The sequence below is a fragment of the Myxine glutinosa genome, chromosome 3 (genome assembly GCF_964187855.1).
Source record: "Myxine glutinosa chromosome 3, kmMyxGlut1.1, whole genome shotgun sequence".
Classification (NCBI taxonomy): Eukaryota; Metazoa; Chordata; class Myxini; order Myxiniformes; family Myxinidae; genus Myxine; species Myxine glutinosa.
The window spans coordinates 34,885,622-34,897,773 of record NC_136263.1 but is presented as its reverse complement, the minus strand read 5'-3'; the positions used below and the strand labels follow the sequence as shown (position 1 = coordinate 34,897,773).

General features: G+C 43.7%; 1 protein-coding gene across 13 annotated transcripts in view; it reads right to left on the bottom strand.

Annotated features, from left to right (window-relative positions):
- Positions 1-1,071: 1,071 nt before the first annotated feature.
- The window catches only part of RAD51D (RAD51 paralog D), a 27,107-nt gene continuing 16,026 nt past the window's right edge, over positions 1,072-12,152 (bottom strand). For 6 of the 13 annotated variants that reach the window (XM_068103303.2, XM_068103299.2, XM_068103301.2 and 3 more), the window contains exons 6-10: positions 8,683-8,817; positions 7,916-8,011; positions 7,622-7,712; positions 4,498-4,568; positions 1,072-3,296 (exon numbers count right to left, since the gene is read on the bottom strand). In XM_068103303.2, the coding sequence (XP_067959404.2) occupies positions 2,307-3,296; positions 4,498-4,568; positions 7,622-7,712; positions 7,916-8,011; positions 8,683-8,817 (1,383 nt within the window). In that variant the 3' untranslated portion in view covers positions 1,072-2,306. The remainder of the gene's footprint in view (positions 3,297-4,497; positions 4,569-7,621; positions 7,713-7,915; positions 8,012-8,682; positions 8,818-12,152) is intronic. The other 7 variants (XM_078773859.1, XM_078773857.1, XM_078773858.1 and 4 more) reach the window with 2 other exon arrangements.

The following is a 12,152-nucleotide window of genomic DNA, read 5'->3' as shown; positions in this document are numbered from 1 at the left end:
AGAAATGAAAAAACGAGGTGTGTCTGTGTGTGTGTGTGATGTGGGAGGGATGGGGCGGGGAGGGAGAGGATTTGAGCTCTTGAAGTCACATTTTACATGAGATGTAATGACACGTTTAAAACTGTATTTCCCATGTGCACGCACATGCATTCACATGTTATCAGAAGTAAATACATTGTGTAGATTACATCATTTGTGCATCTGATAAATTGCCAGTAACCATTTTGTAAAACTGAACGTGCAGCAACTAAATGAATATGTCCAAATGTCACACACGTCCAATGTCCATGCCCGTCGGATTCCCACGGGTGACCCCACTAGTTATTTAATATTTTGCTTCAATCCAATGTGGCTGCGACACCATGTGACCAATATTTTTGTGATCATCTTTTAATCGCAATGCCTCGTCAATGGCACACGTAAAGTTTCAAGTCAATCAATTTGTTGGTTTGGGAGAAGATGTTTTTACAAGGTTTAAGGTTAAATCCAATATAGCTGCCAAACCATGTGAACTATGATGTCATAAGTTTAATATTTCAACACAAATGGGCCATAGATCATGTGCATGCAATTTCAGATTTTTAGGATAAGGAATTCGATTATAACATTTTTGGCTGGTATACCACTTCACCTATGATGTCATCATTATCATGCTTTTGTTCCCCATTGAGAGTACTTGACAATGTGCCAAGTTTCAAATTTTTACATTCAGCGGTTTAAGAGAAATATTTTTTAAATTATTTGCGTTTATTCCAAGATGGCTGCCATACCACGTGACCTATGCCGTCACAATTGTGATAACATTCTGCATGGGTGTCACTCCTACCCTGAAAGTTTAGACTGAATCGGCCATGTGGTTGCTGAAAAAAAACGAGGTTTAGCCTGTACGGATGGACGGACAACCCGAAAACATAATGCCTCCGGCCACCTTCGGGGACGGAGGCATAAAACCTCCACATACTGTAATTCTCCACAAATCCTCCAACTCCAAAAATGGCCTCTAAAGGTGGTTATACTGTAATTTGTATGTTATATCCGCCAGACTAAAAAAAACAAAAAAACATTCACAACAACATGTCACCAACTAGCTTTATAAAGTTACCATCATGAGCTATAGTAGAAAATTAAGACTTTTATTTCTTATAAACACTTTATGTACAAAGATTTATTAGAGAGATAAACAAAATGGCACGTTTTGTCGCTATGGCATCGCAGACAGATCGCTCACATCTTCATCTCTTTCGTTGATGTGTTAACCCCAGCCACCCCTGCTCTTCCACCCCACCCCTCCTATTTGTACCTCTTCTCACTCTAGTTTCAAAACAGCCGTTCACCACCATCTCATCATCTCCCATCAATACCCATGATCTTTTCTACCCTCATTAACCCCTCCCAAGCCCACCCCTTCCTTTCCAGGATAGTGGGTGCCCCCCTTGTCTCGCTCCCATATGTACTTGGTCCATTGCTCTCTTTCATTCCCGGTTTTCCCTTCCTGTTTTTCCAGCGCCTTTCGTGGTGTGCTTGAGCTTGTATCCAGCATTCTTCCTCCAGCTGTCCCTATACTATAACCTACTGCTGGTGTTTCCCCCCCATGTTTCAGTTCTGCCACGATTCTCAACTTTTTATACAAAATAAAATAAAATGAATCAACCAACATAACGTGAGGACTGATAAAATTGCACGTATGGACAAAACGATGATTAAAAGAAAATAAATTAAGGAAATAGTTCATTCCATTCCGTTTTCAGGCAGGAAAAACCAAAATCGACAAAAAAAAAAATTCTTCAAGATTGAGGCCAATGGAAGAGCAAGGTGATGGAGGCTATGAACTGACAGTAGGGCAGCTCTCTGTGCAAAGCCAGTGTTGGAGCAAAGGATCGTGACATCTTCAAAAGGGGGGGGTTCAGTCGGCTGTCCGAGGTTTTACAAGCTCACCTCCTCATCAAGGAGGATTTCTTTATCAGGTTTAATGGCGCGTTGATACGACACGGGTATGATTCTATAAGTTGCCTCATGTTGTGCTTCGGTCTCCTTTTAACTTGTTCGTGTGGGTACCACAGCATATTCCCATTATAACCGTTCAAACATTCATCCCAACACTTCTTTCTTTTCTGGAATACACCATGACACCCACGGCCACCTTTAATGGAAATCCAGCAAACCCTGAGGTCCAATATAAAACTTCACATCAACTCCGACAGCCTGTAAAAAGAGGAGGCGGATCAAAACATCATCAATATTATTGTCTATTTTCACACCTGCACTCAGGAGAGATCAAGGGATTGCAGAACAATGTTATGATCGATTTATAGACGTGCTAAGGTATATTTTTTATCATCATATTGGTATAAGCTTTCCAATACGTTTCTCCTTCTCATCCTAGTATGTCCAAAACAATTTACAGTTATGCCTATCATGTCCACAAGGAAAACCGGAATAAAAAACGAATCACTCACCTGCCTTGTTGACTTGGTGAGTTTGGCATACCGAAGAGATTTGAAGACATCTCCCGCAGCAGCACAGCTTCCTCCAAGATGTTTGTTATCTCCAGCAGAGTTTACCCCATCTCCAGCTTCACTTATTGTGCCCTTATTCTCTGTCCTCTCAAATTTATTCACGTGTCTATCATCAGTTGCTTCTATCTCAATGTTTTCTTCCATCTCTGCCATTTCCACATCACTTCCAACAATGCCGTCTTCAATCTCTATATCTGTCCACACGTGTTCTTCAGACTGCCCGGCCATCTCCATAGACTGCTCGGGCATCTCCTCAGGCAAGCCGGCCATCATCACAGGTGGCCCAGACGTCACCACAGGTGGCCCGGCTGTCTCCACGGCTGGCCCGGACCTCCCCACGGACGACCCGGACCTCTCCACGGACGGCCCGGACCTCCCCACGGACGGCCCGGACCTCCCCACGGACGGCCCGGACCTCTCCACCGACGGCCCGGACCTCTCCACCGACAGCCCGGACCTCTCCACGGACGGCCCGGACCTCTCCACGGACGGCTCGGACCTCTCCACTGATGGCCCGGACCTCTCCACGGACGGCCCGGACCTCCCCACGGACGGCCCGGACCACCCCACGGATGGCCCGGACCTCTCCACGGACGGCCCGGACCTCTCCACGGATGGCCCGGACCTCTCCACGGATGGCCCGGACCTCTCCACGGATGGCCCGGACCTCTCCACGGACGGCCCGGACCTCTCCACAGATAAACTTATTCGTACGTTCGGAACGTGACTCCAAGCTCTACCAAGTGCTTCCCGCCCAGAACTCAGGACTCCGTTAGTTACCTGAGTGTAGCGAAAAGAAAAAGCGTTTATTATGGAAGAAGAAGATGATCTTATGAAATCATCTTATGAAAAAGATGATTGCAAACTAGAAGACCACAAGATGAAAGCAGAAGAGACTTGGTGAGAGAAAATTAGATAAGAATACCACAGTAAAGAGAGGGTTTGAGAAGTAAAGATTTTTTTTTGGAAAACAATGAGGAGCATGGAGGATAAAGAAATACGAGAAGCACAGAAAAGCAATAAAATGTATAATGTGGAAGAAAGGAGGTGACAGAGATTATATCGATAAATTACAATTCATAATCATAAAGATAGTGTACACGATTCATTGATTCATGTCCTTGAGGGTTCTTTTTAAAATCCGATTGCAAATCATCTTTCAAATTTGGGATATTAAGACATAAAACGTTGCAGCATCTTGAAGCATTTTATAGTCTAAAGAAGACATTAAACTAACTTTCTTATACGGTTGCCATTACATTTAACATTTCCTCCTGAAGACATTTCCTGGTGTGGTGGCATCTGTATGACATTCCCCACATTGAGTGAACGCAAGATCGCCAACATAACATACAACATTTCCTATGTGGATGAAGTGTAAGATCGATGATGAGTCTCTGACTGTCACAATTATTCCCACCTCGTGGGGTTGGCCAGGAAAGGTTTTTGGCCGAAGTCTTTCACGAACAGGCTGATTAGGCCCGATGTTCGACTAAGTTAGAGCAGCAATTTGCAATTTGCTCAGGCTGCCGACAATAGCTCACCTACTCTTCGCGAAGGGTATTGATCTTGAATGTCCTCAAACTAACAGCTGGCAGATGGGATGCCCTGTTTAACGTCCATCCGAGGGACGGCACACACATTGATGTATCACCTCACCTGTGAAACACCGGGATGAATGTTTATAGTTGGGTCGAGATTCAAACCAGGCTAGAAGCGAGTGTGCGTAGAATCCAGGATATCCTGCCAGCTCAGTGAAGGATTGACCACACTGCCTTATTAGTGGCATTCTTGGTTGGTAACTAGCTTGAACTAACTTGCCAATGGATCAATGAGACATTTTGTAAAATGAATGATATAATTATTGCAATCTGCTCGATTAACAAACATTACAATGTTGTTGCCGGTTTGAAAATTCCTGTTCACACAGCACTTTATGTGATCAGGAGTGTGAGTGCATCAAGTAAGCTCAAAAGCTCACCACAACTGCCAGGTTGTACTCCTTGGCTAAAAACTTGAGCTGCCTTGCAAGATGCATCAGAAAGCTCTGGCCTGAGAAAAGAAAGACAAGAAATGACCGTGTCCTCGTACACATATGCATGCATGCACAGCACACATGTACGCTTGGACAAGCATGGAATTAGTGACAAAAATAGCATATGTCAGACAATGCCAATACGAGAGTAGTTACCATGCATATGTCCATACTACTACTACTTTTGGCCCAAGTCTTTCACAAAATGGCCTGATTGCTGATTGGATCAATGAGACAGACATTAGGAATTTGTTCAGGGTGCCGACGACGATTTCAGACTCTTCGCAAAAGGCGAAATTTTTTTGAATGGGATCTTTTAACATCCACCAATGACCAGTGATGGTGCTGGCAGGTGGATCCTCCAGCTTAACGTCCCTCTGATGAACGGCACATACATTGATACATCGCCCTGCATTTAAAACACCAGGATAACAGTTTAGAGTTGGGTGGGAAATCAAAGCTAGACTAATCAGCTGAAAGACGAGTACTCGTACCTGTTAACTATCCTGCCAACCCACTTTCAGATGTCGTCGGCATCCCAAACATTAGACTTAAGTACCTGCTGTCGTACATTCCATGGAAATTAAAGTTGTGGTTCATTTTGTTTGGAGAGAAACAAATTTTGAAGATTGAAATAGTTTTTTTCAAAGAATGGAGTGATTGGGGAATTTGGGATTGAGTGTATTTGAGTAACAGATCAATAATTGGCATACCAGGAATAAAATAGGTATCATGTCCAGTTTGTGCCCTGATAAGGATAAATACTATGAAAACAGGCCTGTCTATTTGAATACTACACTAGGCCTGCCTATGTGTAGAAGAGGTGGACAAACCTGCACAGTTAAGGTAAGAATAAGAGAAAGAGGTTGAAGAGAGCAAACGGTGTAAAGTGGGGCAAATTAAATAACTAAAACTTGTGAGAAGAATAAGTTATCAGACACATCGAGCTATACCAAATAAGTATCTGATCCAACGAACATAAAATCAAAGCCTGTGAAGGTTTGGGACACAAAAACGAGAACGGTACTTGGTAGAGTGCAAACCTCCACCAAGCAGAACTGTTTATGTTTTGTATCCCACTGATAGGCCGGATTTTGATCCGGACTCCAAAATTGAATCGGCTTGTTCTTGTCTCCGAAACAACTCATCCAACTAGTTTTGTCATAACTCATCTACAACCTTTTGAATTATCTAGTCAGGTTCCACATGTAATTACCTTCGCAAAAGCGGAAGGTTATGTTTTGATCGCTGTGTATTTATTTGTATGTCTGTGTGTGTGTATGTTAATCGCATAACTCAAAAAGTATTCAACCGAATTGCATGAAATTTGGTGGGATGATTGGTTATTATACGGGACACATTTGATTAGATTTTGGGAAACAGATTTGCTCAAATTCTGACTATTTTTAACTCGATCGTATTTCACTCAAAGTTATGAGCGACTGAAGAAGAAGATGTCCATCCAGGACGTCATCACTATAACGCGATCTCCCGCGATCATTTCAACCTCAAAAAAAATTATAATTGCAGATTTGACAATCGATGAGGCATATTAACAAACGAATGAAACAGATTTGCTCAAATTCTGACTATTTTTAACTCGATCGTATTTCACTCAAAGTTATGCGCGACTGAAGAAGAAGATGTCCATCCAGGACGTCATCACTATAACGCAATCTCCCGCGATCATTTCAACCTCAAAAAAAATTATAATTGCAGATTTGTCAAGAGATGAGGCATATTAACAAACGAATGAAACAGATTTGCTCAAATTCTGACTATTTTTAACTCGATCGTATTTCACTCAAAGTTATGAGCGACTGAAGAAGAGGATGTCCATCCAAGACGTCTTCACTATAACGCGATCTCCCGCAATCATTTCAACCTCAAATGAAATTCAAATTGCAGATTTGTCAATCGGGGAGGCATATTAACAGACGAATGAAACAGATTTGCTCAAATTCTGATTTTTAAAAATCGATCGCATTTCACATAAAGTTTGAGGTACTAAAGAAGAAGAAGATTCGTTTAGCTTCTCAGATAAAATAAATAATTCTGTCTGCAATTTCAGGTTAATTACCTTCGCAAAAGCGGAAGGTTATGTTTTGATCGCTGTGTATTTATTTGTATGTCTGTGTGTGTGTGTGTGTATGTTTTGTATGTCTGTGTGTGTGTGTGTGTGTATGTTATTCGCATAACTCAAAAAGTATTCAACCGAATTGCATGAAATTTGGTGGGATGATTGGTTATTATACGGGACACATTTGATTAGATTTTGGGAGCAATCGGGTCAAAGGTCAGGGGGGTCACGACCTTGCAAAATGTGCGTTTTTTGTCATAACTCAGTCAATTCTTATCCGATTTGCATGAAATCAGCACCAAACTGTTCACTGTTCTGTTCCCTACACTCCCATGCCAAGTACAGAACAGTAGCTGCGGCGAAGGTATGCGCTCTACCGAGTGCCCGTTCTAGTTACATTCTGATATTGTGAAGATTTGTAACCATTTTCATTTTTGAAAAACTTGTGATCTCCGACTCCGAAAATCAATGTTTCCGTTTGATTGGAAAAAAATTTGATTTCCAATTTGATTTGATAAAAAAAAAAAATCAAATCAAATGGAAACATTGGTTTTCGGATTCAGAACGTCTCGAACTTTTCAAAAATGGAAATGGTTACAAATCTCCACAATATCGGAACGAACCTTAAAATCTGGACAGATGGAACCTGACGAATCATGCCATATATATCTTTGGCCTTATCTCTCAATGGCGACGAGTCACTTGTAATATTTAAAAAATTATCGTGTCCGGATTCGGATCTTCACCAACATCGAATCGATTCGTCCTTGTCACACATCCATCCTGTCCACCAAGTTTCGTCCGAATCCACCCATAACTTTTTGAGATATCCTGCTCACAGGCAAATAGCCAGTCAGACAGACAAACAGAGTTGAAAACATAACATCTGTCCACCTTTGGTAGCAGAGGTAATTATTCGCATTGAAAGATTGTGGCATCAACGATACAATTCTGAAAAGAACATTTTTGTCCTGAATTCTTCCGACCCACCATCTGTGTGAGCCGAGCCAATCAGCGGTGAAAACACGGAAAAGACAGAGTCCAGCAGCAAGACACGCACCTCTTCCTCTCTGGACAACAGCTGAGTGAGTGAGCGGAACATGAGAAACGCCGACGGCGGACCGTGGACGAACTTGTATCAAAAAAGATTGTACATACAACTGAATAATGAGGAGGTAGAAGAAACCGATGAAGATGGAAGAAAGACGGTGTTTTTGTGAGAAGATAATGAGAAACAAATGGGCCGAACTAAAGGTGATGGAGAGATTTCATCAAATAACTTACTGGTTGTGACAGTCTCTTTTGAAACTTCTCCACGACATCAAGCACAGAAAATGCGTCAAACGCTTTCACAATCTCAATTCGTTGTAGGGCGGAAGCCTGGATCATTCAGGGATGGAGAGCGAGAGAGAGGGAGAGAGAGATAAGGATTGACCCCTCCATGGAAAGACAGAGAAAATATCAATACAGGGTAGTCTTTTTTTTCTTTTTTTGTATACAGCTCGTGGAAAAGCGAGAACACTGAATGGATCAGGATGCAACAGAAAAAAAGGAAATGTAGTGAGAGGGGGAACACAAGCAGCAGAGTTGATGGACAAAATAAAGGTAGACGTGGACAAATAATGGGTGCGGGGAGGAGTGAGGGGTGGGGAAAAACGCATGGGGTGGGACAAGATGGATACTGAAGCAAACTCTCAGGAAGAAAAAAAAACTTGGAGGGGGAGGAGGGGACAAGAGGTGAGGGGGAGGGGTGGAGGGGTTAATGGGGATAGGAAAGATCATGGTTTTGGATTGGGGATAATCGGAGATGGTGGTGAACAGCTGTCCTGAAGACCTGGAGGGAGGAATAAGATTGAAGAAATTGTGGAGGTTGGTTCCACAGGGAGAAAAAAGGACAACGAATGAGTGGAGGTGAACACTGATCCTGAATTTTGGAAGTTTTACCAGAAGGGGGTTGATGGTGGACTGCGTGCAACCTACAGAAAGCTGAGGGGTAGGGGTGGGAAAAGCAGAGAAAGAGCAGAGGGCGCAAGTCCATTAATGGCACTCACCTGCAAATGAGGTTCAGCGACCTTTGCCTGGGTAAGGCAAAGAAGGAGAGAAGGGGAGAGGGAGCCGGTCGTGTCTATGTAGAAAACCCGCTGCTTGAGAATACATGCAACGCTGATCGCCACACATGCGCAAACCTACGTACAAATGCATACGCACGCAACACTGTATTATCAGTCGCAAAAGGTGCACAGCAAACTCCCCTTGCCCAACTCTTGACTGGAGGAAACAAGTTGATGCAGTTAACATGCAGTTAACCAAGTAAATTCATTCCCTGCTTTTCATCAAAAGTGTAAGAGGGATAAAATAGAGGGAGACAGACAAATAATGGATGTGAGGAAGAATGAGGTGTAGAGGTAGACGCACGGGGTGGGCAAGGTGGACACTGAAGCAAACTCTCAGGAGGAAAAACTGGATTGTATAGCGATGTTTACCGTGACGTCACGTACCCGATCACGTGACCGTGCTCTTTGTTTTGGTTGGCAAAACACCAACCATGCTGGCTATCTCTAAGTGGTGAAGTTTTACGATCATTGACGTGACACCATTTCAAGGACAATGCCTGTGAGCTGCTGTGTTGTTAATTGCACAACTAGATTTGAAAAGAACTCGGGAATAAATTTCTATAGAATTCCAGAGAAAGAACCCAAACGATCGGCTTGGATAAATGCCATTCGGAGAAAACAATTGAACCTAACAGCGCACACTCGTGTTTGTAGTACACATTTCTTGCCAGGTTTGTGAAATTTAGTTTTTTTTGTTATTAACTTTGTGTTGATTTTAGGAAGAAAAGAAGTTGCATGTCATTTTGGTTTGTTTAGTTTTCTAACAGAGCTTCGTTGGCTTTCAGGTAAACGGATGTGCATGTGTGTGGATGTGGGGATGTGCGTGTGTGTGGATGTGTGTGTGGGTGTGTGTGTGTATGTGTGGAGGGGTGTGCATGTGGGGGGAGGGGGAATGTGTGTGTGTGTGGATGTGTGGATGTGCGTGGATGTCTGTGTGTGTGTGTGTGGATGTCTGTGTGTGTGTGTGTGGATGTCTGTGTGTGTGTGTGTGTGTGTGTGTATGTGTGTTGGGGGTGGGGTGTGTGTGTGTGTGTGTGTGTGTGGGGGGGGGGGGGGAGGGATGTGTGTGTGGGGGGGGCAAGGGGGGGATGTGTGTGTGTGTGTGGGGGGGGGGGGGGGGTTGGTGTGTGTGTGTGTGTGTGTGTGTGTGTGTGTGTGTGTTTGGAGGGGTGTGCGTGTGGGGGGAGGGGTGTGGGGGTGTGTGTGGGTGGGGGTAGGGGGGATGTGTGTGTGTGTGTGTGTGTGTGTGTGTGTGTGTGTGTGTCGGGGTTTTATCCAAGGGGGTTGTGTCAAAGCATGTCCAATGAAAGTGGGGTTGTATCAAAAGTGGGGTTATATCAAAAGTGGGGTTGTATCAAAAGTGGGTGCGAGTAAACCGGTCATCAATGCCAGCAGTTTTAAAGTGGCAGTTCTAGGTTTGTTGTTGAGATGCTGTGATGGTATGACTTTGCCTTTGATAAAGCAGAATGGTACATCATTCCAGATCGCATGATACCACAGTGGCTTCATATGACCACTTAAAAAAAAAAATTGTATGCCTCTAGTGACCTGAATGCCTTCAGTGACTCCCTTGTGTAGATACCCGGTGTGTCGATCATGTACGTGTACACGTCGCCGTAGTTCAAATCTGGCCAGCAAGATGGATTGTTTTGCCATCCTTTCAATGCAAATGGATCCGGAAGAATATCCTCACCATTCTGATAACTCAACTTCGATTTGTACCGAGATTTTGCAACAGTGTCAAGACTATTAAAATACTCCGAAACTATCACATGTGTGTCGAGCGACGCCATTGTGCAAAACGAAAACACTGCGCTTTTGCCAACCAGGCTGCTGCACATGTGTGGATATGGTGGGTTTGTTTATAAACAGTGAACATCGCTATTGCAGCAAACTGTCGCTTACCTAGCTAACCGGGTGCATGAAGGTGTTCACTCCAGTCGTAACTACTTGTTTATAGATAATGTTGATCAGACAATCACAAACAAAACACCAAAAAGAAACCAGAGTGACAAAGAACAAAGTTTTTGTCAGATTTGTCCAAACAGCTGTCAGCTGTGGCGGATCTCAGTTTGGCGGATTTCAGTTTGTCCGTATGCGGCCCAGTGTCGCTGCAGACAATATTAATCAACGCCAGGTTCGGCCGACCAACTCTCCTTTCTGATGGCTTCCAAAGCAGAATGCTATTTGCTGCTTCTTCTTCGTGCTGGAGGACATGCCCCACCAATCCCAAATGCATCTTCCTCACAACATCAGAATTTTTTGGCAAATTACCATATAGTTCAATGTTTGTGACGTGGTCTTGCAAACGGATGTTGAGTGTTTTACGGAGGAGCTAGGGGTAGTTGCCATCGATTTTAAGTGTCGTGCTACTAGTCAGCGTCCATGACTGACATCCATACAGTAAGATTGATTCAACTGTAGCTTAACATAGTCGGATGATTTTGGTGCTTCGTTGCAGCGGGGCGCGCCAAACTTTCTCAAGCTTGTTTGCTGCTGCTGCCCACGCCTGCCCAATGTGGCAGCTGACGTTATAGGCACTGTTAGTATATGAGCCAAGGTATTTGAAGTCTTGAACTATTTCGAGCACTTCACCATTTGCTGTCCTGAGAGTTCGTTGTTCATTCGGTCGACGATGTATGTGCAAGTACTTTGTTTTTGAGGCGTTGATAAGAAGACTGACTTTGCTGTCTGTATCTTCGATTCTTGATAGGATGTCCTGTGTATCTTGTAGTGCATCAGCAGCGACAGCGATATCATCAGCGTAGTCGAGATCAGATAGTTTCTGAGCAGGGTGTCTTCTGCTCATGCGGCGTTGCAGTGTGACACCATCTTGCACCGTCAATGTGGTACGCATCACATAGTCGAGCACCATGATGAATAAGAAAGGTGCAAGAGTGTCACCTTGCAGCACTTCCGCAGTGACGTCAAATACCAGAGTTGGCCCATCAGGTGAGAGAACAACAGCAGAAGTGCAATTTTACATCTCCTGGATCGCGTTTGTCATATTAGGTGATATACCATAGGCACGTAATCTTTTTCACATAGCATCTCTGTCTATTGAGTCGAACGCTTTTGTAAAGTCGACAAATACCAGCACAAGCTCCCTGTCCAGCTTGCTGTTTCTTGGTTCTTCAAGCAGCCTTCGCAGTGCAATAACCTGACCAACCGTAGATTGGCTTTGTCTGAAGCCATTTTGGTTAAAGCGGAGCAGTGGGTCCATTGTTGGTCGAACGCGATTGATCAACATTTTGTTGTAAATTTAGGCTGCAGTTTGTGTCAAGCCGATTCCACGATAGTTTGTGGGAAAGCCAAATTACCTTTCTTGTGAATGGGAACTATTGCAGCTTCACACCATTGACTAGGGTGACCTCCATGAAATGTTCTGTTGCAGAAGTGTAACAATG